We start from the raw sequence: 23,459 nt of genomic DNA, 5'->3' as shown, positions 1-23,459 counted from the left end.
TACTCTTTTGGCAAAGTTTTTTTTTTTTTTTAAACCCACATGCAATCACTGACATTGAAGAATATGTTGCAGTTTGTCGTTTTTACAAAAGCAACCTTTATCCTGCTGGTTGACGAGGAAAAATAATGAAATTATCGGTTATATATATACTATTATGTGAAGTTTATCATGCATGCCACAAGTATGTCTGTGCGTCTGAAAGCCTCAGGACTGTAAACACTGTGTGCACTTCTGTGATGTGTGGGAGTCCACGCGCGTCCTGGGCGGGGAGACGCTCCCTCGTTTGACGTCAGGACGGAATCATTCCGCTCAGTTTGGCTGCGGAAGAAAGGAGTCGTCATCTCGAGACCACTGAAAAGTAAAACCAGGAGGAATCCGAGGAGACACTCGGGAGGACACGTGGACCCGCTCGACCTCCACCACGCGCTGTTCCGGAGACTTCCGTTCCCCGAGTGCGGAGCGTCGTGCAGCGGGGAGACACACCGGATGCGACCGCTGCTGCCGCCGCCAGGATTTCCGGGGAGAAGGTTTCAATGGCCGTTTTTGGGGCCATCGAGAAACATCGGCATGTAGCAGCGAGGTTTGCAGGTATGTCACAGTCGGAAAGGTTGACGATCCGCGGCGCCGCGTCGCACCTGGTTTGACGCGCGGTGCGTTGTTTACGTTCGCCACCCGCGACTGGCGTCACGAGGTGGAACAGCAATGAAACAAACAAAAAGTATAAACAAAAACAATATGGGAATAAGCCGCGTTTCATTCAAAGTATTCCACACACGTAAAGTAAGTAGTCATTTATCTGTCCATGTACAAATATGTACATTTTTACTTTTCCCTTTCATGTTTATTTTTTATTTTTAATATTTCCACTGAAATAAGATTTTACAAAAGTTATAGAAAAGGTTTCCTATCCTCGAGACACTGCCCAAACAAAGGCAATTGAATGAGAAAACACAAAGTGGGTAACATCAATTAAATTCTTTATAAAAGGTCATCAATAAAATCTACACAGGTGCGCCAAAATTCCACTCGGACTAGACTCGGGTGTGAGCATCATTATCTTGTGTTTTGCATAATACCTGTAAATCTTGATTTGAAAATATATTCCTTGCAATAATGGTAATATTCGAGATATTTATTGTATGTATCCAAATAAATGCAAAATTTACACTGTACAATGTACAATGAAAAGCTGACTTTGCTGGACCCCCAACCTATGATCAACTCAAAGATAGAAAAGAAGGAAGAGAGTATTTACAGGTAATGTACATACTCTGCATATGTACATTACCTGTGCATATGTACAGTTGTGCTACTGCCATTTTTTTTATCAGGCATGAAAGTGGTATAAGTCTAATGTGGAGGAAATTAGAGTATTTCCCCTGTAAGGTATTTTTTTTATTGGTGTCAAATGAGCAGAAAAACCCCTTGCTTATGTCTGCTATAGTGTTTTTGAGAAGAAATAATAGTGGCTGTCCTTCATGATTTCTGGTCATTTGCAATCCTGAGCTTCAGTTACCTGAGTTTTTAAAAACGCTCAGAGCTCAGTATATAATACTATTTGGCATGTGTGTATAACAAAAAGAGGGGAAAACGTCCTCAAACCTTTAAAGAACAAAAAAGTAAATATCAACAGCTAATTTCAACATAAACTGTAAGCGGCCATTAGAATATCAGGATCCAAAACTTATCTTGAGTCACGAGAACAACTTGCAAGTGTGAACTTCCTGAAGCCCGTTTTGGTTTTGGGTTTGTGTTTCTACTCGTTAGATTATTGTGATAAAAATAAAGTCAAGCTAAAACCCCTGAAGTGCCTGGAGCTAGTAGTTCTCAAAAGAGATAACTACTCCAGCTTGACGTTTAATCAGGTTGTGCACGAAAGATGACGTTCCTGAACGTAATCCCACTTTCAAAGACCCACAGCCATCCTGCTTTATCTATTTCAGGGATACAAAGCACTTTGCTCTGCAAATCCTTTTTTTTTGGGGGTATTGCAGCTGCAAGTGTAAAGTTGTGCACACATCACAGACAGAACGCTGCTGAGTGCCACCGTCATACCATGAATCTCTGCGACAGTATTACATTTTTCTTTTCTTTTTTTTGTCACGGAGCAGATGTGGTTTTGGTGCAGCCACTTGCTCATTAATCACATGAACATGCAGCTCAATCTGTCTTGTTTTTAGGCTTTTAAAGACCAAATGCGAGAAGGATTCAGCAGTTAGAAAACAGCCACCTAACCTGACCCCAATGTTATTTTTTTATTATTTTAATAAGTTAGTTTGATCAGTAGCTGGCTGATAAAAAAAAAAAAAAACCACACTCTAGCTTGATTTAGCACTAATTAGAGTCTCATTCAAGTCCTGTGAACAAAGCCAGATCCCCCCCGAGAGAGGTTTAACTCGGATGAAGCATTAATCCCACTTTGTGGTTCTTTTGGGAACCGTCGGCCTGTGATTGAGGGAACACTGAAAATCCTTGATTGTTACAAATGAGGTCCCTGTACGACCTTCTCCCAAATCCATCCGGGCCATTTAACGGGAGGGTGTCGTGTGGCAGAGTGACTAGATTTTGCTGTAAATCTTCAAATCCTGACAGATGCAGTGGACTGGGCCCGGGCAAATGAGCAGGGTCGGTTCAGCCTTGCCTGGTGGAAATCCGTCCTGAAATACTCTAGCATCCAAAAACACATGTACATAGCTTGTACGCCGCTGCATGCAAAGGTCACATCAGCAAAGTGAGGTTGAATAACTATTTTTGGATACTGTATTTGTCTTTCATATTATATTAATTATTATATTATCATAAAAAAAACTGCCATAACTCGTTCATAAGACAAACTGGGTGCAAGAATGACTCGCCAGTGTCACATGATGCACAAAAACAACATTACTTAATGTTTGCTAAGTCTTCACACGTCTGCTCTCAACTCCTTCCATGTCCGATAGGCTGAGCGGCTGTTTGTGATGAAGAAGCGGGAGAACAAGCTGCTGGAGGAGGAGGAGGAGGCGGCCTTGTGCTGCTGTGAGTATGTGAACAGACTCGGAGAACGCAGCCATGTAGCAGCCTGCTGCTGCGATTGTGAAGACCTGGATGATGCCTGTGACAGGTGAGACATACATCAGACAGATTGTGGGATTGTAATTTACAGTGTTTTATTATCAATCCATTGTCAGCAACAACGTGGACTGATATATTATATCACACAATGATGTAGTGGTTAGTGATCGAGGCCTATCTGTGTTGTCTGCATGTTCTCCTGTTGGCGAATTAATTAATTTCTAGGCTAATTGCTGCAGCTCCAAGAGTAAAAAAAAAGAAAAAGGCGTAACCTTTTTTGTATTTCATCAGGTTTCTGAAAAGAGAGGCTCAAAAGCCCGAGTCCCTGTCTCAGGTGACCACTGTCATATCAGATCGAATCCGTATACCCTGGCTGTGGGGCGGAGCCCGAAAACTGGAGCTGTCCATCATCCCTCCTCTTATCCTCCTCCCCGCCCTGCTGCACCTCGCTGCCCTCCACTTCCTCCTCGGCCTGGTGGTCCTGACCGCACTTCCTGGCTTGGTGCTGTGGTACTACTATTTCACCCACCGCAAGAAGGGGCGCACGCTCTTCTTCCTCAGCCTGGCCTTGTTCTCCCTGGGGTACACGTACTACTTGTTCGTCACAGAGGTGCTTCCTCGCGGGGACATCGGAGACCTCCAGCTGGCTGTGGTGAGCGCCGGGGTCATTTCCACGCTGCTCGCTCTCGTCCACACCAAGAGAGGACCCGGCGTCGTTCAGCCGAACCCAGAGGACGTGCACAGCAAAGTCACCTATTACAGCCCGGTGGCAGAGAGAGACACGTCCATCAATGGGGGGAGGCAGGACGTGACGATGACGGTAGCCAACCGGGCGGGGTCGTCGACGCAGGCGGAGGTGGAACTAAAGGAAACGAGCCAGAGGAACTGGTGCATGGCGTGCCGGGTGGTGCGGCCCCCGAGGGCGGGACATTGTCGGATCTGTGGTGTCTGCGTGCTGCGTCTAGACCATCACTGTGTCTGGTGGGTTCCATTAAAATGCCTCTCACTTTGCCTCTCCACTGTTTCTTCTTCTTTGTGTCTCACTGAAGTTATTTATTCTTTTCTTCTTCTAAAAGTCTCAGCTGATTACTTAAATTTTCAAAGCACTTCAGTTCTTTCCCCTCAGATATCCAGCTTAAAGAAATCCATGTTTATGTCTTTTTGATCATTCCTGCTGCTATTTACCATATTTGTATGTCCCATCATGTCAAGTCGGCATCAGTTCTTCATATATTGATGGATACGAGTCTGTTTCTCCACTGCATTCTCTCATACACCGATGTCTGTTTCCACATCTCTGTGTGTAGTTTAGTATAACCCCAGGGTCTCAGTAAGATGTTTTGTCTCATTGTGTGTGTACTTGTGTGTCCGTGCATCCCCTCCTGTTGTTGCTGGGGGGTGGGTAGGATTAACAGCTGTGTGGGGCAGGCCAACCACCGCAGCTTCCTGCTCACGCTGGTCTTCTTCCTGCTGACGTCGCTGTACGGCATCAGCCTGGTGCTGCAGACGGTTTGTCCACGGCAGCACGTCCTCACAGCATTGCTCTACTGCCCGGGAGTCTACAACCAGTACAGGTATGAAGACCCAGACTCACAGTTTGCGCACACAGGGGTGGGTATGAAAACCCTGAATTAGAACTCACGGCTGCACTTAACGAATAATGGCATTTTTTTCTGGAGTCGCCGGGTAGTTGTGTGGTTTCTTATAGAGTCAGGACGAGGTGTGGAATGTTGACTTGTCTCTTAAAGCCAGAAAAGAAGCCAAAAGGTCATGTTTTGTTGCTGAAGTGGTGAATCAAAAGATCACCATAAAAGTCCGAAATCACAACATTCATCCTTTTTAAAATATATATTGTTAATTATTTTTATCAAATGACCCGTTATAATGTCTCTTCTTCATATGTTGCTTATTAATAAGTCAGTAGACCTGAAAGGATTTGGAAGCACCAGTGTGGAATTTGTTTGGGTCGTGGTAAAATCTGAAATAAATTTAAAAAACATTTTTTTAAGACATTTCTGTAATGGACTGTTTTGTCTTTGCTTTATTTCTGTATATGTAGCGATCAAATATCCGCATCACAAAAGATAAAAGACCTCAGAAAATCACCACACTCGGTACATTAAAGTACAAAACCAAAGGACGATAAAAATGTATAACCAAGTCAATTTTTATTTAATGTCGGCAAACAGACAGTTATGCAACTAATATTGATATCATTTGCACTCTTGTTTGACATGTTCTGCTTTACACTAGCAGAACAGTAACGTTATGCACAAATTCATAACAAACCGGTTTTAAAAAGGGAATAAAGATAAAAAATATATTGCAAGTCTGAAGAGAAGCAAATCAAAACCTGGAGCATTTGATAAATTCAGAAAACAAATATACACGTTTTTTTTTTTTAATTATTTCAATTTCGAGTATTAATTTTTATTTCTAATTTCTATGACAAAGATAATAATGACTGGTGGCTGCATAGATTTAACTCAAGTTTGGTCCAACTTAAACAAAAATCCACAAATATTATTATTTTCTTGTATCAATATACAAAATATCTATAATATGACATTTAAACAGTTTTACTTTTGGGGCCTTTTATTGGTAAGAAAGCAAATAATTATCCACTTCAGTATTACCTATTTATACATCAGTGAACTTCTTGTACGTCCTGGCTGGACTGAATAAAGTCTTTGCAAAACTAAGACGCTAATGTAATTTAGTTTAAATGATGCGATCAGTTTTGGTAATATTTCAACGGGGGTTGGTTCAATCTCTCATCCCGCCTTGTTCATATGGAGTGTCCTTGAGCAACACGCTGAACTTCACAGTGGGGGCCGAGCACCTTGCGTGGAGTTTGTCGCCTGTGAGTCGGTGTTTGCTGAAGCAATGAAATGTGGTTTATCACTGAAATCCATATGTTGGCTGTTAAAGTTAACGGCCGTTATCCTCCCAAAACTCAAAACTTTCGGCTCACAGTAAGAATGGAAAGCTTGGAGCGGAATGTTGCACTTTTTAAGATGACAACACGGAGCATCTGTATTCAGACTGTAGTTAAAGAAACAAACATTTCATTTCCCGGCAGTCATTGCTATACAGCACCAACGTAAACATCTGCTCATCGGAGGACAAGCTCCATTAACACATTTGCACGCCCAAAGAAACATCCACAGTGAAGCGTATGGAAAATGGAAATCTCATTCAGTCATTAAGCAGCAGTCAAGTGCAATCATGCATTATTTTTATGGCTCAGAGAGACTGTCCAGAGGCATTCTGACATCTTTCCCACATTTAAATGTTTTTTTAATCGGAGGGGTTTTGTTGTTTTTTGGACATGATGCATCTTTTAATAAACTGTTGAACCAGCTTCAAGAGTACTTTGGAGCTCTGCCTGTTGGTTTGTTGGAGAGAGTCTCTGTTTATGCTCCGAGCCGTGTGAGTGGAGGGAAGTAGTTAAAATGATCTGCACTGCTGTAGGCGTCGGACGCTTTGAAACGAGCCTCCAGAGCACCTCATTTGAGTGGCAAGCGTGTCCTTAAAGTTGTTTTTTTTATATATCGGTCATCTGTCCAATAGCAATTTTTATGCTTGCTAAAAATAATGTTTTATATAGAATAACATGCCAGATGGCTAAAATAAAGTATGAGACAGGTCATTTTACTATAATTTTTGTAGAACAGTATTTTACAAGCACTGTTTCCTGTGAAGTGTTTGATGATGAATTTACTGCCTTCTCTCCTTGTCTGCGTTCCAGCACTGCACTTTGTTTCACCTGTGCATGGTACAGCAGTATTGTGACCGGTGGCCTGCTTCACCTGCTGGTGGTCCAGGTCGTCAATATCAGCTACAACGTGACCGAGCGCGAGGCTCGCATCGCACTGCGAGAGAGAGCTGCCCGCAGTGCCTTCTGGGGACTCGTCGTGGAGACTGGCGTCTACTCTCGAGGTTTCCGTGGAAACTGGTCAGAGTTTATCGCCATGGGAGACATGCTGATCCCACCTTCCCCGGCAGATCTTGTGTAAGAAGAGACCATTACGTAGCCCAAACTGTTTGGGGATTACTGCCGCTGTTCTGATCATCTCCACTGGGGGGCAGCATGGCTCCTCAAAATCGGATTCAGTTTAAACTGACCCTCTTCTGGTGGCAGCAAACCTGAAAGCTGTCAGGACTTTTCTCAGCTCTGCTTTGACTTCAGCCATGAAGACGCACTGACTTTGACACTTAGCAATAACAGACACAGACTCCAATGAGACACATTCACTGCTATTAATGTGACTGACAGCTGGCCTCCACTCTATGCAGCTGCATCCACTCTCGCTCATCACACTCCCGCTGCCTTGTTACGCATCTCATCAGTCGCCCTGCTGAACAGTCTTCACTCTTTGCTTCACAATGGATGCCGAACGCTGACCTTGTGTCTCCTCTATATCCTAGTGCTTTGGTGGAAGCTGGCAAATGAGAACGACAGGAGTGACTTCCTAACAACTGTCAAGCCAGCGTGCGAATCCTCAAAAAGAACTACTTCTAAAAGCACAGCCCCAGCCAGCGTCAGCCATCAAGAGAACACCAGTGAATGCACACACACACACATCTGTTCGAGGATGGTCTCCAACATCCCTTCCAAACACGGACCCCACTTCAACTTACTTGGCCTGGTGAAATATGTTAAAAGATAGAAACAAGATTTATGAAAAAGCCAGATAATCGGGCGGATTTGACTTCTACAGCAATCAGTTGCATAGTTGGAATTATAATAGCTGAAGATGTTACGAGCCGAGTGCCAGAGGAAACTTCTCTGTATGTGTGAAAAAGCAAAAGAATCAATTCATCTCAAACGTCTGCTTAGATTCACTCTGCTTTGGCTGTCGCTGCCTGTTAGGCCTTTAAAGAGACGTAGAACTTCTTTTGTACCCTGGTAATTGTAAAGCCCCGCGTCTGCGTGCGTGTTTATCTGAACCGACTTTTATTTATTTTCATTAAATGAATGTGAGAAGTGTGTAGGTGTTCTCACGTTCACTTTCCATGAGTCCAAAAGTCCCCCTCCTGTGATGCGTGTGTGTGTGTTTTCTGGATGCGGCTCCTTGCCTGCATTCAGTGGTTTTTTTCTCCTCGGGGGTGAGGGGGGTTTACAGTGGATGAGAGCAGAAATCAGGCAGAACTTCAGCCACTTTGCGGCTCAGTCTCTCCCGCCGCTCGTCCCTCCTCCTTTCCTTGCGGAGTAGATCTGGAAGCTGCCTCCAGGCCAGGAAGCATCGCTGCAGCACCCGTCTGAAATGCAGGCAGATGGAACGACAGACGGAACAGGGCAGTTGAGTAATAACCAACTGGATTACAGCGGCCGCTCGGTTGACAGCAGCTAATAAGTTTTCACATGTGACTCGAGGCCTGCTGGAAATGGCAGCTGGTGGGAATTCACCTGTAAACTTTGGTCTTTTAGCGGCACTCGTCTGACAAGCTGACGTTTCCATTTTGAGGCACTGACAGTGAAATTATTAAAGCCGCACCGCGCTGCAGAAATAATTGATCATGTGCGCAAAGGAAAATAGGCTACCTATGAATAATGATAATTTTATTCAACATAACGCAAAACAATATGGTTCAAAATGAATAATGTAGCGAAAACAAATAATTTAAAACTAATTTTAATGCAAATTAGAAATCAAACAGACTTTTACACCTGTAGGGTGGTCTTTTTCTACATTTTTCAGGGAACTGTCATGAATTGCACATTTTCTGTTCCCCAGTTGATGAAACTCATTGACTTTTTGTAATCTCTTGACTTTCCTCAAGATGAAGTTGACAGCTTTGAGGAAAAGGTCTCTTGCAACCCTCTCATGTCACATCTGGGTTGGAATTAAAACGGGAGACTAAATCCCACCTTTATTGTCGACATTGCCAGAACAGGTTTAGTCGAGCCAGAGGGTGAAATCGGACATTTCCTCGATCAGGAAGCCAAAGTGAACAATTTTCTGTCAAATACGGTTTCTGTCCTGGTGCTTGTAGAGCCGAGTGCTGCGTTTGATCGTTTGCCATGGTATTCTTTTAGTTTGCCTTGAAAAATGGGCTGATTTCAAGGATTTAAGATCTTTTAAAATCCATATTATTGAGAATTCTTTTGATTCTTTTCAATTTCTCTTTTTTAAAATAAGTCACGATAAAAAGAAAAAAAGTGTAGTGTATAACAGTATTTTCTTCAAACACACACAAGAGTATAATTTATTGAAACACTAAAACAAATGTACTAGTTATGACAGTAGCAGACAATCTAGTTATGCTTTGTATGGTTAACTTCTACGGCGTGGCAATCGAACATTATTTGTTGGGAAACAAACAAAACATGTACTTTGTTTTTTTGAAGATTTTTTCTGTTCTTAACAATTGTAACTTTTTTTTAAAGTTTGGTAATTTTTTTTTATTTAATTCATTGACAAATAAAAAAAAACAACAAAAAAATTCAATACAATGCAAACAAAAGTTTCCAAACTTGTGAATAAAAGGGAGCAGAAGGACAAATGAACTTATGTACGGTAATGTTCCCACAATCAGTTTACAATAAGAAGGAAAACTGGTTTTAATTACTTTTTTAAATCTTGCATGTTAATTATATATTTTTGATGCCTTGCCTTAATTGTTCCATAAATTGACACGTTTTACTGCACCGTTCCATTAATTTGGTCCTAAATCTGGGTTTTTATGAAGATCTCTTTTCTTTATAAGATATACAACTACGGAAGAAGCAACTTTTAAATAAATCATTCATATAGTACACAATTGGAGCGCTTGGGATATTTTCCTGTGCAGAATGATCAAACTGATGACCTTTTCAGAAAGCGCTGCTGTCTGCCGTGCAAAACCCCTGGAGGCTAAATCACCACCAAGTGCAAACAGGAGTCAAAATTGTTGGACAATTGCTCCAACAGCTGCCTTCGGGGATGGTGCTGTATAAAGCAGATTGACTAATTATGTCTGGAAATAACACAGAACGAGTTATTTGATCATTTATTTTCTGAAACTCATTTCATCAGACACTAGTTTCCTCTGATGTCTTCTACATATAATCTACAAGTGGTTCTCAGTCCTGGTTCCAGAGGGTAGTCATTAGTGAATAGTGCCACTAATGAGTACAACAATTTCTCAAAATTGTTTGATTTCTAGTTGTTTTAATTTCAGTATTTGATGGTGTTACTCTTTTTTTCTCTGCAGGCAGCTCAGTTTGCATACTCTAACCTCCTATGGGGCAGGTTTTTTTTAAAATCTTTTAATTAGGCTCTATTAAAAACCATATTATTTAGAGTTATGTTAATTCCCAACACTAAACAACAATGTGAGGTTGACCACGCGCTTCTTATCGTATTCACTTCTACATTATACAGCTCAATATGAAGCTGAACATGATTGAGTGGTGGATTTGAGGGATCCACTAATGCTTACTCAGACTTTTTGCAGCAGAAATGAATAAAGTTGCACCAGAAGCAGCGTCACTGCATTCAGTGCAAAATCTTGCATGCTAAGTTGTCTTGTGGGAATTGGCAGCTACAGAGTAGTCTAGACAGCGTGGGTATACTTTAGCATTTGGAGGGATTTACAGAAGTTTACAGAAGTGATGGACGAGCTGCATCATGATCCATATGGCAGTTATTCACAGAATGCGAGTGTGGAAAAAGCAGTCAGACTCTAATTATTGTATCATGAACAATGAAATAAAACACGACTGACTCACATTAATCATGAACTGGCTTGGTCAGTGGTACAAGACGCTGTCCTGGTGTCAAAGTATTGATTGTGCAATCTTCACTCAAATGCATGAGTAGCTAAGGTGTAAAAGGTGAAACACATCATGCACCAAAATGACCTTATTTCCTATCAACTTCCCATGCAAAGCATACTGCAGTTTACCCAATGTACACTCGTCACCACAAAATCTATCCTATGCATTGGCGTTTGTGATCCCAAAGGGTAATTGATAGGTTTATTATGTTCACAGGCTTCAGTGTGGTGCCGTTTCTGAGCCCACTGCAAGAACTGATCTTGGCTTGCAGTTCAGCTTGTAATCAAAAACTTGACATGCTGTTAAACTTAGCGTAACACCCTGTTTGTTGGTTATACGACGGCAGCATCTACACAGTGAACATATGGCAAAGCCTGAAGCAGCACACCTGTTATTGTGCTCCTGAGCCAGCTCCTGACGGTCCCAATCCACCAGCCTCTCCTGGGTCACGTGGTTCTGCAGCGCCAGCAGAAACTTCCTCAGAGTGCGCGTGCGATAGAAATGCTCTGCTCGCTCCTCCTGGATGAGCCTCATGTCCTTCAGCTGAAACAGACTTGTGCTTAGAGATAAGACTCAATTTTTCATGTTGGCACATATAGTAAAAAAAATACAAATCTGCTGATCTTCATGAATGCTTAAAGAAATTCAACTCATCTCTCATAGTTAAAATACATCTTGTTCCCTTTAAAGAGTCACCTGACAGGTAGAAGAGGGGATTAGGAGACAGAGCTGCATTAGTCAGTCCTGATGGAGTGAGTGTGTTTGCATGTGTCTGTTTGTTTGTTCAGGGTGGGTGGGTGGGTGGGTACACACTCTTTTCCAGTTGCTTAAGCTCCTGCGCAGTAACGTATGCTGGTAGAGTTGGTCAGCACAGGCTTCTCTCTCAGACAGGGACTCTCTTGCTGATTGCTGCCAATATAGTATGCACCGCCTCAGGAGCAAGCGATTATGATGACTCTCGGCCAGCTGGGTGGATTGGAAAGAGAAAAAAAAAAAAGAAAGAAGAAAACTGGCTATGCGTGTCGACGAATGTGTGCAAAATCAATCATATGTGCCAGGTAGAAACAATGAAGCGCATGAAATGTTTCTTGGCCTCCTCTCACATCTTCAAGGTTTTATATGTCAGTGTGAAACATGCATGCCCAAGATCTGCTGCGTTCAAGCGTAAAGCTACGCTAAAGAGGGAGGATGAAATGATAATACAGTGTTGTCAAGGGAATACAAATCTAAAGTTGTGCCACATGGCAGTGCTGCAGCGTCCAACAGTGTAAGTGCGTCTTACATGTTTGTTGTATAGAATTTCTTTGGAGTTTTCCATTTTGCTGCCTTGTGAGTAGTTTTGACCCAACAGTTTGCTCAAGTGAGAAGCCTGCGAATATGCAGTACTTTGTACTTTTTATTCATAACAGTTACCTTTCTGTATTTGGGAAAATGACTTTCATTGTGATTCCAAACTAAAGACTACATTCAGTCATTGTGATATATATAATTGGAGGCGAGTGTGTGCGGTAAACATGAAATGTTTGCTCAGTCTGGAAAGGACATAAGCCATGCACAGAAAGGAAGCAAAGCTTCCTTCCCTTTTGAATGTTGCCACATTAGAATCATCTTTCAGCCTAAAATCTCCCAGCAGGTACCATGATGAAGAAATGATCCACATTATTCACTTTACCTGTTGTTGGTTTATGTGCATGAAAAGATAATGACAATGACCAATGTACATTTCACGTATTTACTGTCTAATCTGCTTGAAATATTTGAATAATGTAAACATTGTCAGCATTCTTTCTGTACTACTCCAAGAGTAAGTACCTATTGGCAATTTAGGTTGGACAATTTGAGCTGCATCGACAGTTTTTAAGAGTATCAGAAAGATTAAGAGGGTCATTCTCCAGTAGGTCTTTAAATAAGTAAAGTAAAAAGATGGTTAAAACAAAATACAGCACATCGAAAACAGTTAATGCATAAATAATAAGGCAAGTCCAGCTACATGAATGAAAGATGAGGCAAATATTTTTCAAAAATTTAACGAAGCAAAAATGCTCTTTTTGTAACCATTTGCAAAGCTGAAAACACACTTGACCTGAAATCAACTTTGCATGCAAAATAGATAAGGCAACTGAGCATTTTAGCTTAGAAAATACACTTACCGGTGGTCGGTGAGCCATCGGAAACATCCAGTTGTAAAGATTTGAATTGTAGAAATGTTCCAATAGAGTGCAGCATGTCGCCTTCGTGGCAGAGATAGCGAATACACACTGCCGGCTCAGCTTTTTATCATTCAAATTGGTGTGCATATGGTCCTGAAGTTTCTCAGGTGGATTGTTGGAGGGAAGACATTTTTCCATTTGCCTATGGCAAAGCTCCAATAATGGGAAATCCTGAAGTGGCTTTGTGTTGGCTCTTTACCGCCTGGCTGAAGAGCACCTCCTGGGTTTTTAATATGCTGGTTGACTGAGGGGAGGCTGATTCTGTGGCGGCGAGAGTTGAAAGCTAAAATGAACAACGCCAGTCGATTTACCTTCATGCTGTCTTGTCTCAATTGAATGAGGCGTTTCCACGGTGCCAGGCCGCGCCGGAGCAGCAAGGTGGTGTCGTAGTGTTGACGGGCTGCTTTCAAGAGCTCCTGCTGCCTTTTCCGTTCCTTCTGTTTTTCCTCCTCCCTCTACACAAACACAAAAAGTGAACTTAAAAAAAAAAAAATTTAATTCTGCCTGGAGTCATAGGGATTTTTTTTTTTCTATTCTGCTTTATGCTTTTAAGTTTCGCTGAATGTCCATAAGACATGAAGAACACCTCACCTCTCTCTCCAGCCTTTTATCCTCTTTCCTCTTTTCTGCTGCTCGGAGTTTCTCCTCTACCTCCTCCCTCTGCCTTTGCTCCTCAGCAGCTTTCATTTCAGCCTGAAAGTTATGTTTTTCATTGTGTATGCAAATCTTTCCTGGACACTGCAACCGTTCAGAAGCCTCTGAACATAGCTACTCCAGGTAATGACTTCCCAATCTCACCAGCTTTTGCTCTTCTTTCTTTCTCTTGAGTTCCTCGATTTCCTTCCTCCGCTCTGCACGCCGACGTGCGCGGGCCTCCATAGCTTCAGAAAAATAGAGAAAGGGTCGAGTTCAGCGAAAGGTTTTCTTTCCTTCAGCCGTCTCAGGAGTGGATTTGTGCATGTTTATCTCCGTCTCGCACTTTACATTCTGAACACGTAACAGTAAGTTAAAGCACCAACACGTCTCCGGATGCCTGTACACCTGAAGTCATTTATATTCACTGCGTAATCTCTCTGCACATCTCATTTAATTTCCTTGACAAAAGTGCTGCAGCAGTCTGTCAACACATGTCTCGAGAGGAAATGTACCTCCCGTGTGTCCTTATATGATTCTGTGAAGTTAAGTGTGCAGGCAGAGAGAGCCTTTAGAGTTTAGACTGACCCGCGATAATTGGATGGGGGTCTGTCCGCTGCCCCACAGCTTTCTTTGACTGTGCACACTTGCCATCGGGTTCTCCAGTAAACTCCGGCGCCCTGCAACATCAACGATCACAATGAAAAGCACAGAAACAAAGGCCCATCATAACTCATTTGTATGATCTGTGCGGCACGCCGTCTCTCTCAAGCCACACTGCTAAATCTTCTGGAGAGCAGTATTGACTGAAGATAGACTCAAGTGGCATGCACATGCTTTGTATCAGTAAATCAAATCAAACCCTTTTAACTTTTGTTGCCACAATGTTTTCATCAATTCTACAGCGTCCTTGGAAAGTCTTCAATTCGTGTTTAAATGTTTAGCCTATTTACTCTGCCGATAAACTCTGAAATAACAGGGCTGCAAAGCGATACAGTTTGTACCTTTGTTGGCACTGTGGTTTTACAGGTACAGGTCCTGGTTTGAAACCAGCTGTCTCGGTCTGACTGTGTGGCGTTTGCATGTCCTCCATGTCTGTGTGGGTTGTCAAAGGTTGGGCGGGTGGAATCGGTAGGCAGCTAAGTAAGTTATTCATACGTAAATCTATATTTTCATAGTGCTTTTCACATACAAAAGACTCACAAAGTGCTTTGAAGGTACAAAAGATTCATACAATTTTAAATAGCGGAAGATGGACACAGATACGGATGGAAAAAAAAAAAGATTCCTGGCAGCACAGATCAGTAACACACAGCGCATTAAGAGTTGTTCAGGAAACTTCATCAAATGTCTGCACGGCTCTGTTTTTCGGAGCTTCCTAAAAATGGCAACAGATTCTGCAGAATGCAGATATAAGGGCGGTCTATTCCACAGTCTTGGGACTATGGCCTTAAAAGACTGTCACAGTTGTTAAAGTGTGTATGACAAAAGCACTGTGATTTAGAATCTGAGAGGAACTGGTGGGACTGAAGTTTCAGGAGCAATTTCAGGATCAGCTAAACAGTCTGAGGCTGGACTTTGAAGGTGTGTGTTGGTGAAAGTAACAATTCTGATATATATTCTGACAGCAACAGCGAGCGAGTGAGGACATCTCAGCATGGTGGGGTGGGGTGGGGGTCACATTAGACTGTTTTTATGACCTTGCTAACCCTCTGGCGGCAGCATTTTGTACTGATTGCAGGCAGTTGAGGGCAGACATGCTGTGCAAGGAGAAGACAAACATCACGAAACGTAATGTCTGAAATGAACGGCTGTATAAGCATTTCTTAACTGACACCAAGGATGCAGGTGCACTGATATTTTTCAAAGAAGAAAATCTTTAAAGGTTTTATGCTTATTTTCACACCGTCAGATGGCACAGATTTACAGATTGTGCCCATTGGGTTAAATGGTTAATGTCATTATGTTTGAGTGTTAGTCCAAATGATCATTTCTGTGTTTAAACCCTTTGTTAGACTGGCAAACTGTCAGTCTGAACACAGCAGGTGTATAAGAGGGGTGAATAAAAACTCAGTATCTACACATTTACGTGACCTCCTTGACCTTGGAATCCTTTTGTAGCCCTTCCTTTTTTTATATGCCGCTTTATGACCTGTATTTAAAAAAGAAAGCTATTAACTGTTAATTACAATTCACGATGGTTCATTTCAACCCAAGTGTCTGAACCATATAAGGTCTACGTGATATCGGTCCCTTTCAAAACACATTCAGCTGCAGAGGTATCCACAACAAGCTGCCAATTTGTAAAAACACAAGCACAATGATCGCTCATTACTTTGAGAGGAATTTAGAGCTCATGGCACACTTGGAGTTCGGAGGCAGGTCCTACTTACAAACCACAGTCAAGGGAATTTCAATCAAGAAGAACTAAATATAAAGCTCGGTCACACAGCATGGACAATAAGACACCAGCAGTGGGTCAAGATCTCCCTCACTTAGTAAACAAATGACCTACTTAGTGTGAAACCAGAACATTTCAAATGTTACCTATTTAAATCGTGCAGAATTAAGCAGTTTGTTCAATACTTACTATGTGGTTGACGAGTAAGTGTCCTTTTCTATCTGCATGTAGGTGTATGAAGGAAGACTCCAATCAACTGGATTTATATGGAAAAAAGTATTGAATATCAACTCATTACTAACCTCACCAGATAACTAAATGATTGTAATATTGGAGTATTTTGGTAGGAGCATTTCGGTTGTGGTAGACTTCTCTATATGAGCTCTGGCCTATGGCGATCTCTAATGGAGCATTTATCATCTGACCTTGTGGGTTAAGTGTTGCATCTGGAGACCCAGTAATTACATTCACAACAGCCGACCTAATGGATTATCGCACTTAACCTTAATTACTGACAAAATATTAAAATTCATACCTGCAGATGACTAACTAAACTTTGGTTAATCGCCTCTCAGACAAACGCGTGATCCCAATGATTTATTACATTTTTAATATTCATATAGACAAGACTGAGAAGCTCCAGTGACAATGATGAGTTCATGGTAATTACACATACCGTGACCTTTACGTCACATTGGATAGAGTGATTTATCAAAAATTAAAAGAATCTTTTCCACAATAGAAAATTTATTATTTTTGACAAATCAAATAATTTGAACATTTGGACCATTTCCAAGACAACGGTGACCTTGAATTTGCCCTCAACATGTGGGAGCTCTCATGTGGTAAGGACACATCTTTAGTCGTTAACAGTATGTTGCCCTGATTATTGATTCACAGTCCAGAGATATGTGTGTCATGTGAACGTACCTTCGCTGCACCGGGAGGTCGACACTGCAGCTCCTGGGTCTTGAGCCTCCTTGCACTGATTGCCTGGCAAGCTGTGCGGTTTTCTCCAGTTCCATCTCCAGACCCATCATGTTCTGCTCTGCCTTCAGGCGGGTGATCTGCTCCTGTTGCTCCTTCAGCAGCTTCCTCTGCTGCGCGATGATCTGTTGCTGGACTGCGTGCCTGTTTTCAAACCTGGTGCCTTTTGACACCGTGTTCCCTGCATAGACGTGGCCGTCGGCCTCACGTCTGTGACGTGCCTTATGGAGCTCAGCGGCAGTCGGTGACGCGTGGTGTGGAGTTACCTGCCATGGCTGAGAGGGCTGAGCCGCAGTGAACATTGGGATTCTCCCAGGATGTACTGGAGAAGCTTCAGGGGTTAAAGTACCTGACCTCTGATGGTCTTCCTGCAGAGAATAAAAGAAGGGAGAAACGATGAGATTATACATTGAATATTCACAGCACTCTCGTCTGCAGAGAGTCTAAAGGAGTAATAGAACTGCAGTCCAAGTTTCTCTTAGTTTCTTGGGGTGTTTTAGTTTGGGTTTTTTTTTTTCTCTCTCCAGCTGCAGGAATCTTGATGTGTAAGTATAGGAAACCTTATAGCAAGGATCAGCTTTTTAGTGACCCCTCTGCCATGAACTCCTGCAACTCCAACTTCAGTGGCTGATCTGCTTTTCCACTCCCTCAAGCCCCGTTCCATTATCCTTCACTTCTTACTTCTCAGTAGCATTTCCTCCATCTGCTCTTTGCCCTCCTCTTCAACTTCCCACATCCACACAGTATATATAAATATTTCTGCGGGAAAAGGTGCAGGTTGGGCAAAGAGGATGATTGAGAGGAGAATAATTATTTATTTAGTTAAGTTCCAAAAGTTTGCTTCAGTAAGCCGGCCATCAGCTTTGCATGCCAAGGCAAAGGACTTTATGTCTCAGTGATTTTCTAAAAATGTGATTTGTCAGGCTCTTTGAGAAGCATGGTTGATGTATTATGCTGCTGAATTGTGAGTGCATCTTTCACCTTTGTACTGGCCTCAGGCTGACTCGGTGCCTCGGGTCGGGACATCATTGGCTGTGGTTCTGTGACACTGAGTTTCCCTGTCGTTGCAGCACTGATCAAGGCGGCCATCTTGCGTCTGGTTTCCTCCTGCTGGGCCACAAGCTCTCGTTGCTCCTTCTCCATCCGACTCCATAGCTGCCACTCATTCAGGCATCGCCTTAGCAAGCGCCTTCGGTCACTTTCCACGGCCAGTTGACTTTGTCTGGAGCATGTAACAGATTTGATCTGATTTTTAAACCCACAATTACTGGTTGATCAAGTCAGGATGTATATAAAGAGAAGGCAGAGAAATACAGTAAATTATCATACAAATTGGTACAGTAATTCTGCCTTACATTGTCATTAACTTTAAAGTAGAATATGGGAATTATACTATAAGAGTTTAATTGTATAGTAGTTTTATTCGTTTGGTTCCCACCTATTTTGTGTTCGCAGCCCCTCTTCTGTTCTTGTCACTTCTCGCTGCTTTCGTTCAGCCCACACCACAGCTCGCCACCCTCGCCACGCTCTCAGACGCATTTTCCACTCACAGAGGGCTTTGGCCTTACCCATTTGCAGCCTTTGGTTTAAGACCACGGAATACCATCCAGAGAAATGCCTCCGTAAACACTAAAACATGCAGAAACCACCACAAGTTGGAGAACTGACATGGAATTGCAAGTATCTTTACACACACACACACACACACACACACACACACACACACACACACACACACACACACACACACACACACACACACACACACACACACACACACACACACACACACACACCTTGAGGTTACTCATGTGAATCATTGACTGGATCTTTTGTTCTTGACGTTGCTGCTTGGTGTGCTGCCGCTCTTTGAGAAGAACTGGGGCTGATTGAAGGTTTCTGGTTACCCTCTGTGCTTCTGTTCTTTCTCTTTCCCTGTACAATAAACATTCAATATTTAAAGTCAACCATCTCCCCAAGATTAGCAGATATTTTCACTGAAGTGGTATCCTATTTTTCTGTCTTTGCCTGGACAATATTTCCAGCAATTTAACAAAAATACAGTGATGATGATAGAAAACAAAGATATAAAGAAGAGGTTATTTAAAGGCTGACCTCTTATTACTTGCTGTACTTTTTGTGTGTATATTTTGAACTCAAAGCCTGTTTACTTTTTGAAATGAGAAAACATTAATGCATCCAAACATTCAATTTTGATGGTGAGTTCAACTTCTGGAACTTAAGAACAAAGTAAAATGCGAAATCCATCAATAGCAATACATTAATAAATCAAAACCCAAACTCTGAGAAAAAAAGAAAAAAGTATGTGAGGTTTACACTAACCTTCCGACATACTGGTATGGGCAGGTTTATATGAGGTTTCTGAAGTGAGTGTATTGCTTGCAAGGAAAGGGGGTCAGCAAGTTCTCAGTTTGTAGAACTCGGTGTATGTACTGCATCTGGGCCAACGTGACTGGAGTTTTTAAACACAATGGGGTAAGCTTTTTCTTTTCAATGCAGCATCTTTATCATCAGTATAACAATTAACTTATTTTCTCTATCTCTTTTTTTCTTACACAGAGTTTTCTTCCAATTGCCATCTGCTGGAGGCGCAGCACTAATAGGCAAGATGATGGGGATGTTGTCGAAACACAAGCACAAGTTGCAAGTCTGCAGGGTCACTGCTGCCCAAAGGCTTTGTAGAAGCAGGCCAATCAGAGGGTAAGTTAAAGGTGAGGTGGACGCCTTTCAGAAACAGAATGTAAAGCAGGTTGTTCAGGATGAAGAGTGGACTGATACAATATACAAAGGATCCGTTATGAACACTATTTTAAACTGTAGAGTAAAAAGCAACTCTTTTAATATTCCAGAATATGATAAATAGCCTGAAAAAAGCACTGAAAACATTATAGCGATAAATAAAGGTGCTGATGATGGACTTTTAATTCAATCTCATGTAGGAAGATAGAATGGATCACAGTGCAAACAATGCTACCAGACTGCTGGTAGTTATAATATAGTAGATATAAGGGATTGGTGTACTCCCTTTAATGCAGGCCGCTGGTTGCTGTGAATACTGTACCTCTGTCGAGCCAGCTGTTCCAGGCCCCTCCTCTCCTCCATCTGACGCCGCAGTTTCACCATCTCCTGCTGCACCATCTCCTCCTGCCTACGTTCGTCCTGCTTCTTCTTCATCTCTTCCTCGCGCTCCCTCCGCTTTGCCTCCTCTCTTGCGCCCTGCTGAGCCTCCCTCTCCCTCTGCTGCCTCCGTCTCTCGGCCTCCCGCCGGGCCCGGTTCTCTCGCACCTTTGGTGTAAACCAGAAGCAGATAGTAAGTATCTTACTTAGGTGCCCATGGTGCAAACTGGTTCCTTTTGGTCGAACTCCTGAATTTTCCAAGCCACAACCTTGACATGTCTGATGCAACCTGCGGGATTTCACAAGTACAGCTGTCACAAACCTGCTGGTGTCGAACTTCCATGGTGACAATCGGTGCTCTGTACTTCTTCCTCGTCTGTCCTGAGTCGAGGGCCAGGTCCACCATCAAGTCAGGGCCCAACACCTCTCGCTTCATCAGGTCTTGAAGGACGTTGTTAATGGTTGACTGCTCTTCTTCCTCAGCCAGGTAGTTATAAAGATCTAAGTATTTGTGCATGGCAGAGTAGAATTGTATGAAAATTTAATCACCAAATTAAAGTAGTCTGTTTCTTGAGGTCAACCTCATAACCACTTAATTATCTTAATGATGATTTAAAAACATTTAACACAATTCTTCCAGATTGACTTCCACTTTATTGGCAGCCACTTGTTTCACTTTATTACAGCCTGATGTGAAAACATTTGTAATCTTTCTTAATGTAGATGGTCTACTGATGATATGCAGTAATCTACAGCTCTTGTCATAACATGTAATGAACTGAATACTACACCACCATCAAAGTGAGCTCAAAGGGCTTTTTAAAGGAGCTCTTGGTTTCATCTGGGCCACAGCCAACATGAGTAAGTGGAGTAAATGATTTAAAAGAACAGCACACATGGATACATACACACTGGAATATAAGCTAAACAGACTGGCTCTATTATCTATTCTATTCATATGTGGAAAATTAGAAAATTTTGGTTGTGATTTTCTCATGGACTTTGCAGCAGCTTATTCGAGTCAACATAACAGGACCATGAGCTCACTCGGGATACTGTCTCCTCACCCAGGAGGGAGCAACTAAAACAAAGGGTGACTGCATCTTGGTTTAAAGAGACGCTTACTGTGTGACTTTCTAATACTTTTAGGTTTCTGTTTATTGTTGTTAGCTTTCCTCTCTGAATTGATTTTCTTGAATTGTGAAGAGTAATAACTTGCCGTGATTGACAGTGAAGTGTGCCAAATAAACTACTGTGATTCTGTGATGTATATTAGTATATCGATATGAAGTTTACTTTCTCCAGTAATCTAGGTAGGCAATCATCACACACAATGACAATGAAAAAAAAAAAATCCCAATTACAGGTATTTCTTTCATAAATGTTCAATCCTGGCTGAATAAAAAACAATCCTAGGTAATAAGAGGAAAACTCATAGTTATACCATCAAAATTGTTGTAGTTGAGAGCAGGAGGCGGATCTCTGGCCAGTGCAGCACTGCTGGTCTTCTCAGCAGAGCTCATGAGGTCGTCATCATCATCTGTCTCCAGCTGTAGTCGCAACTTACTGCCCAGCCAATCACCTAAAAGAGCTTCAGCTGCAAGACATAACAACCAATATATAACCATCCAATAATAGACTCTAAAGGAAGAGCTTCTTTAAAGACATGTCCGTTTTTTTTTTTAATGAACCAGCCTACCTTCACTGTAAGCGTCATCATGATCTCTTAACTGCTCAGAGCTTTGTAATGACATGACTCGAGTGCTGATTCCCGATTGAGGTTTTTTCTTTTGGGAAAAGACTTCCGATACAGCAAACTCAGAGGCCATCTCCACTCTCTGATAAAGATGAAGAAAACTTGCAAATTTGAGGATGTCTACCAATTCCTTGGCCAAGTTATTTGAAGTTTGATAAAAAAAATATACACAGTGCTATAGCTACACATGTTCTCCTCACCCTCCTCCAATGATTGACATCAACATCCTTCCTGTGTGTCTGTTATTAAAAGAAAAGAAAAGAAAAGCTGACACAGATTGCAAGAGGGATGTAAAAGGGGGGGTTGACAGAATGCATCCCATGGTCACCTTGAGATGCACTGTGTGCCTATTGGGAGCTGAGCTGAATTCCTGACGTCTGCAGATAGATTCACAGAATAACTTTGAACTAAATCAGCAGAATACTTCAATATCATTTCCCAGACGTCTAAAAGTTGGTGCTTTACAAGCAGCGATTCATTTGTCTCTGTCTCAGCCTGAGGGCACGTGCTGCTGCAAGCAAAAGAGGATCTGACAGCAGCCATTTGTGTGACAGTTCTACATCATCCTCTGCCATGAACCACACCTCCATTCATAGTATTAACACCAATGTGCTTCTTCTTCAACTATACAGGTAATAGGACATTAACTTATTGATATCGATCTTAACCTCATGGGTGAAAAAACAAATCTCTGGATGGTAAAAGCAGGATTAAAGTCATTTCTATGTTTCAACAGAGACAATTTTAAAGAAGAAGAAGAAAAAAAACCTCATCTGGATTTATTATCTGGGCCAAACAAGTACATTAAAAAACTTTATCTCACGAGTCAAGCCTGAGTAATTTGTCACAGATTCAGTTTATTTCTATCTTTAACAAAAATAAAACTTACCTTGTCGGACGATCGCTGGCTCCTCCATTGGAAAAGGTGAGGATTGTGACCAGGGAAAGTCATCGCTGCTTGTTAAAACAAATAAACAACAATATACGACTAATGATGTGCAGCTATCGAACTTCTCTTCATTTATGACGAATCTTTATGTATTTCTACTGCTCGCCGCCAAAAGTAGTTCAGAAGGCAACCTAAAGAACCCTCGCACCCATAGAGTGCTGCACAGCTAACTTCCACCGATTTGTACCGTATTCGTATAGAATCCTGGGTAACTGTGTAGTTTGGCTCTCTTTCCAGGTTAATTACAATACACGGAAATACTCTTAGAACTACATTACCCAGAAGACAACAGCTGTTGTTTGGCGTCTCTTTAGTTACCATAGCAACTTCGCTTTTCTTTCTGAGAAGTGTAAAAAAATTAAATAAACCTAAAGAAAATGCAAGTGTGAATGCTGAAGATGGCTAAAGCTAAAACCTGAAAATGTCCTCCAGAAAATCTTGTGTGCCCGTCTCTCCCATTTGATCTCCTTCATGCGGTGCCTCTCCCACCATTCGTTTTGTATGGGACATTTTTCAGAGGTTTTTTGCGATTTATCCAGAAACTGTTAAAGTTATATGTAAATAGC

At 42.0% G+C, this 23,459-nt stretch overlaps 2 protein-coding genes across 2 annotated transcripts; one reads left to right on the top strand and one right to left on the bottom strand.

Moving 5' to 3' along the window:
- The first annotated feature begins 238 nt into the window (after positions 1–238).
- zdhhc23b (zDHHC palmitoyltransferase 23b) lies at positions 239–9,480 on the top strand. Its single transcript, XM_080489849.1, has 6 exons — positions 239–588; positions 2,943–3,103; positions 3,346–4,035; positions 4,461–4,628; positions 6,806–7,069; positions 7,486–9,480. Exons 2-6 carry the CDS (start codon positions 2,961–2,963, stop codon positions 7,508–7,510), a joined length of 1,290 nt encoding a protein of 429 aa, XP_080345975.1. The 5' UTR covers positions 239–588; positions 2,943–2,960; the 3' UTR covers positions 7,511–9,480.
- Positions 8,178–22,896, bottom strand: ccdc191 (coiled-coil domain containing 191; the record flags this gene model as incomplete). Its single annotated transcript, XM_080489954.1, has 16 exons — positions 8,178–8,319; positions 11,208–11,362; positions 11,633–11,785; positions 13,341–13,484; positions 13,621–13,722; positions 13,828–13,910; positions 14,251–14,342; positions 16,994–17,418; positions 18,032–18,272; positions 18,489–18,679; positions 18,847–18,985; positions 20,133–20,356; positions 20,511–20,689; positions 21,633–21,785; positions 21,888–22,026; positions 22,834–22,896. 16 exons carry the CDS (start codon positions 22,894–22,896, stop codon positions 8,178–8,180), a joined length of 2,625 nt encoding a protein of 874 aa, XP_080346080.1.
- Positions 22,897–23,459: the final 563 nt, after the last annotated feature.

Source organism: Lipophrys pholis, assembly GCF_963383615.2.
Source record: "Lipophrys pholis genome assembly, chromosome: 20".
In the NCBI taxonomy this organism is placed as follows: domain Eukaryota; kingdom Metazoa; phylum Chordata; class Actinopteri; order Blenniiformes; family Blenniidae; genus Lipophrys; species Lipophrys pholis.
This window is presented reverse-complemented; position numbering and strand designations above follow the sequence as displayed.

Coding starts and splice junctions, on each gene's coding strand:
- zdhhc23b (XM_080489849.1), top strand. CDS start 2,961: ATGAAGAAGCGGGAGAACAAGCTGCTGGAGGAGGAGGAGGAGGCGGCC. Junction 4,036..4,460: donor CTAGACCATCACTGTGTCTG/GTGGGTTCCATT, acceptor GGGGGTGGGTAG/GATTAACAGCTGTGTGGGGC. Junction 4,629..6,805: donor GGAGTCTACAACCAGTACAG/GTATGAAGACCC, acceptor TCTGCGTTCCAG/CACTGCACTTTGTTTCACCT.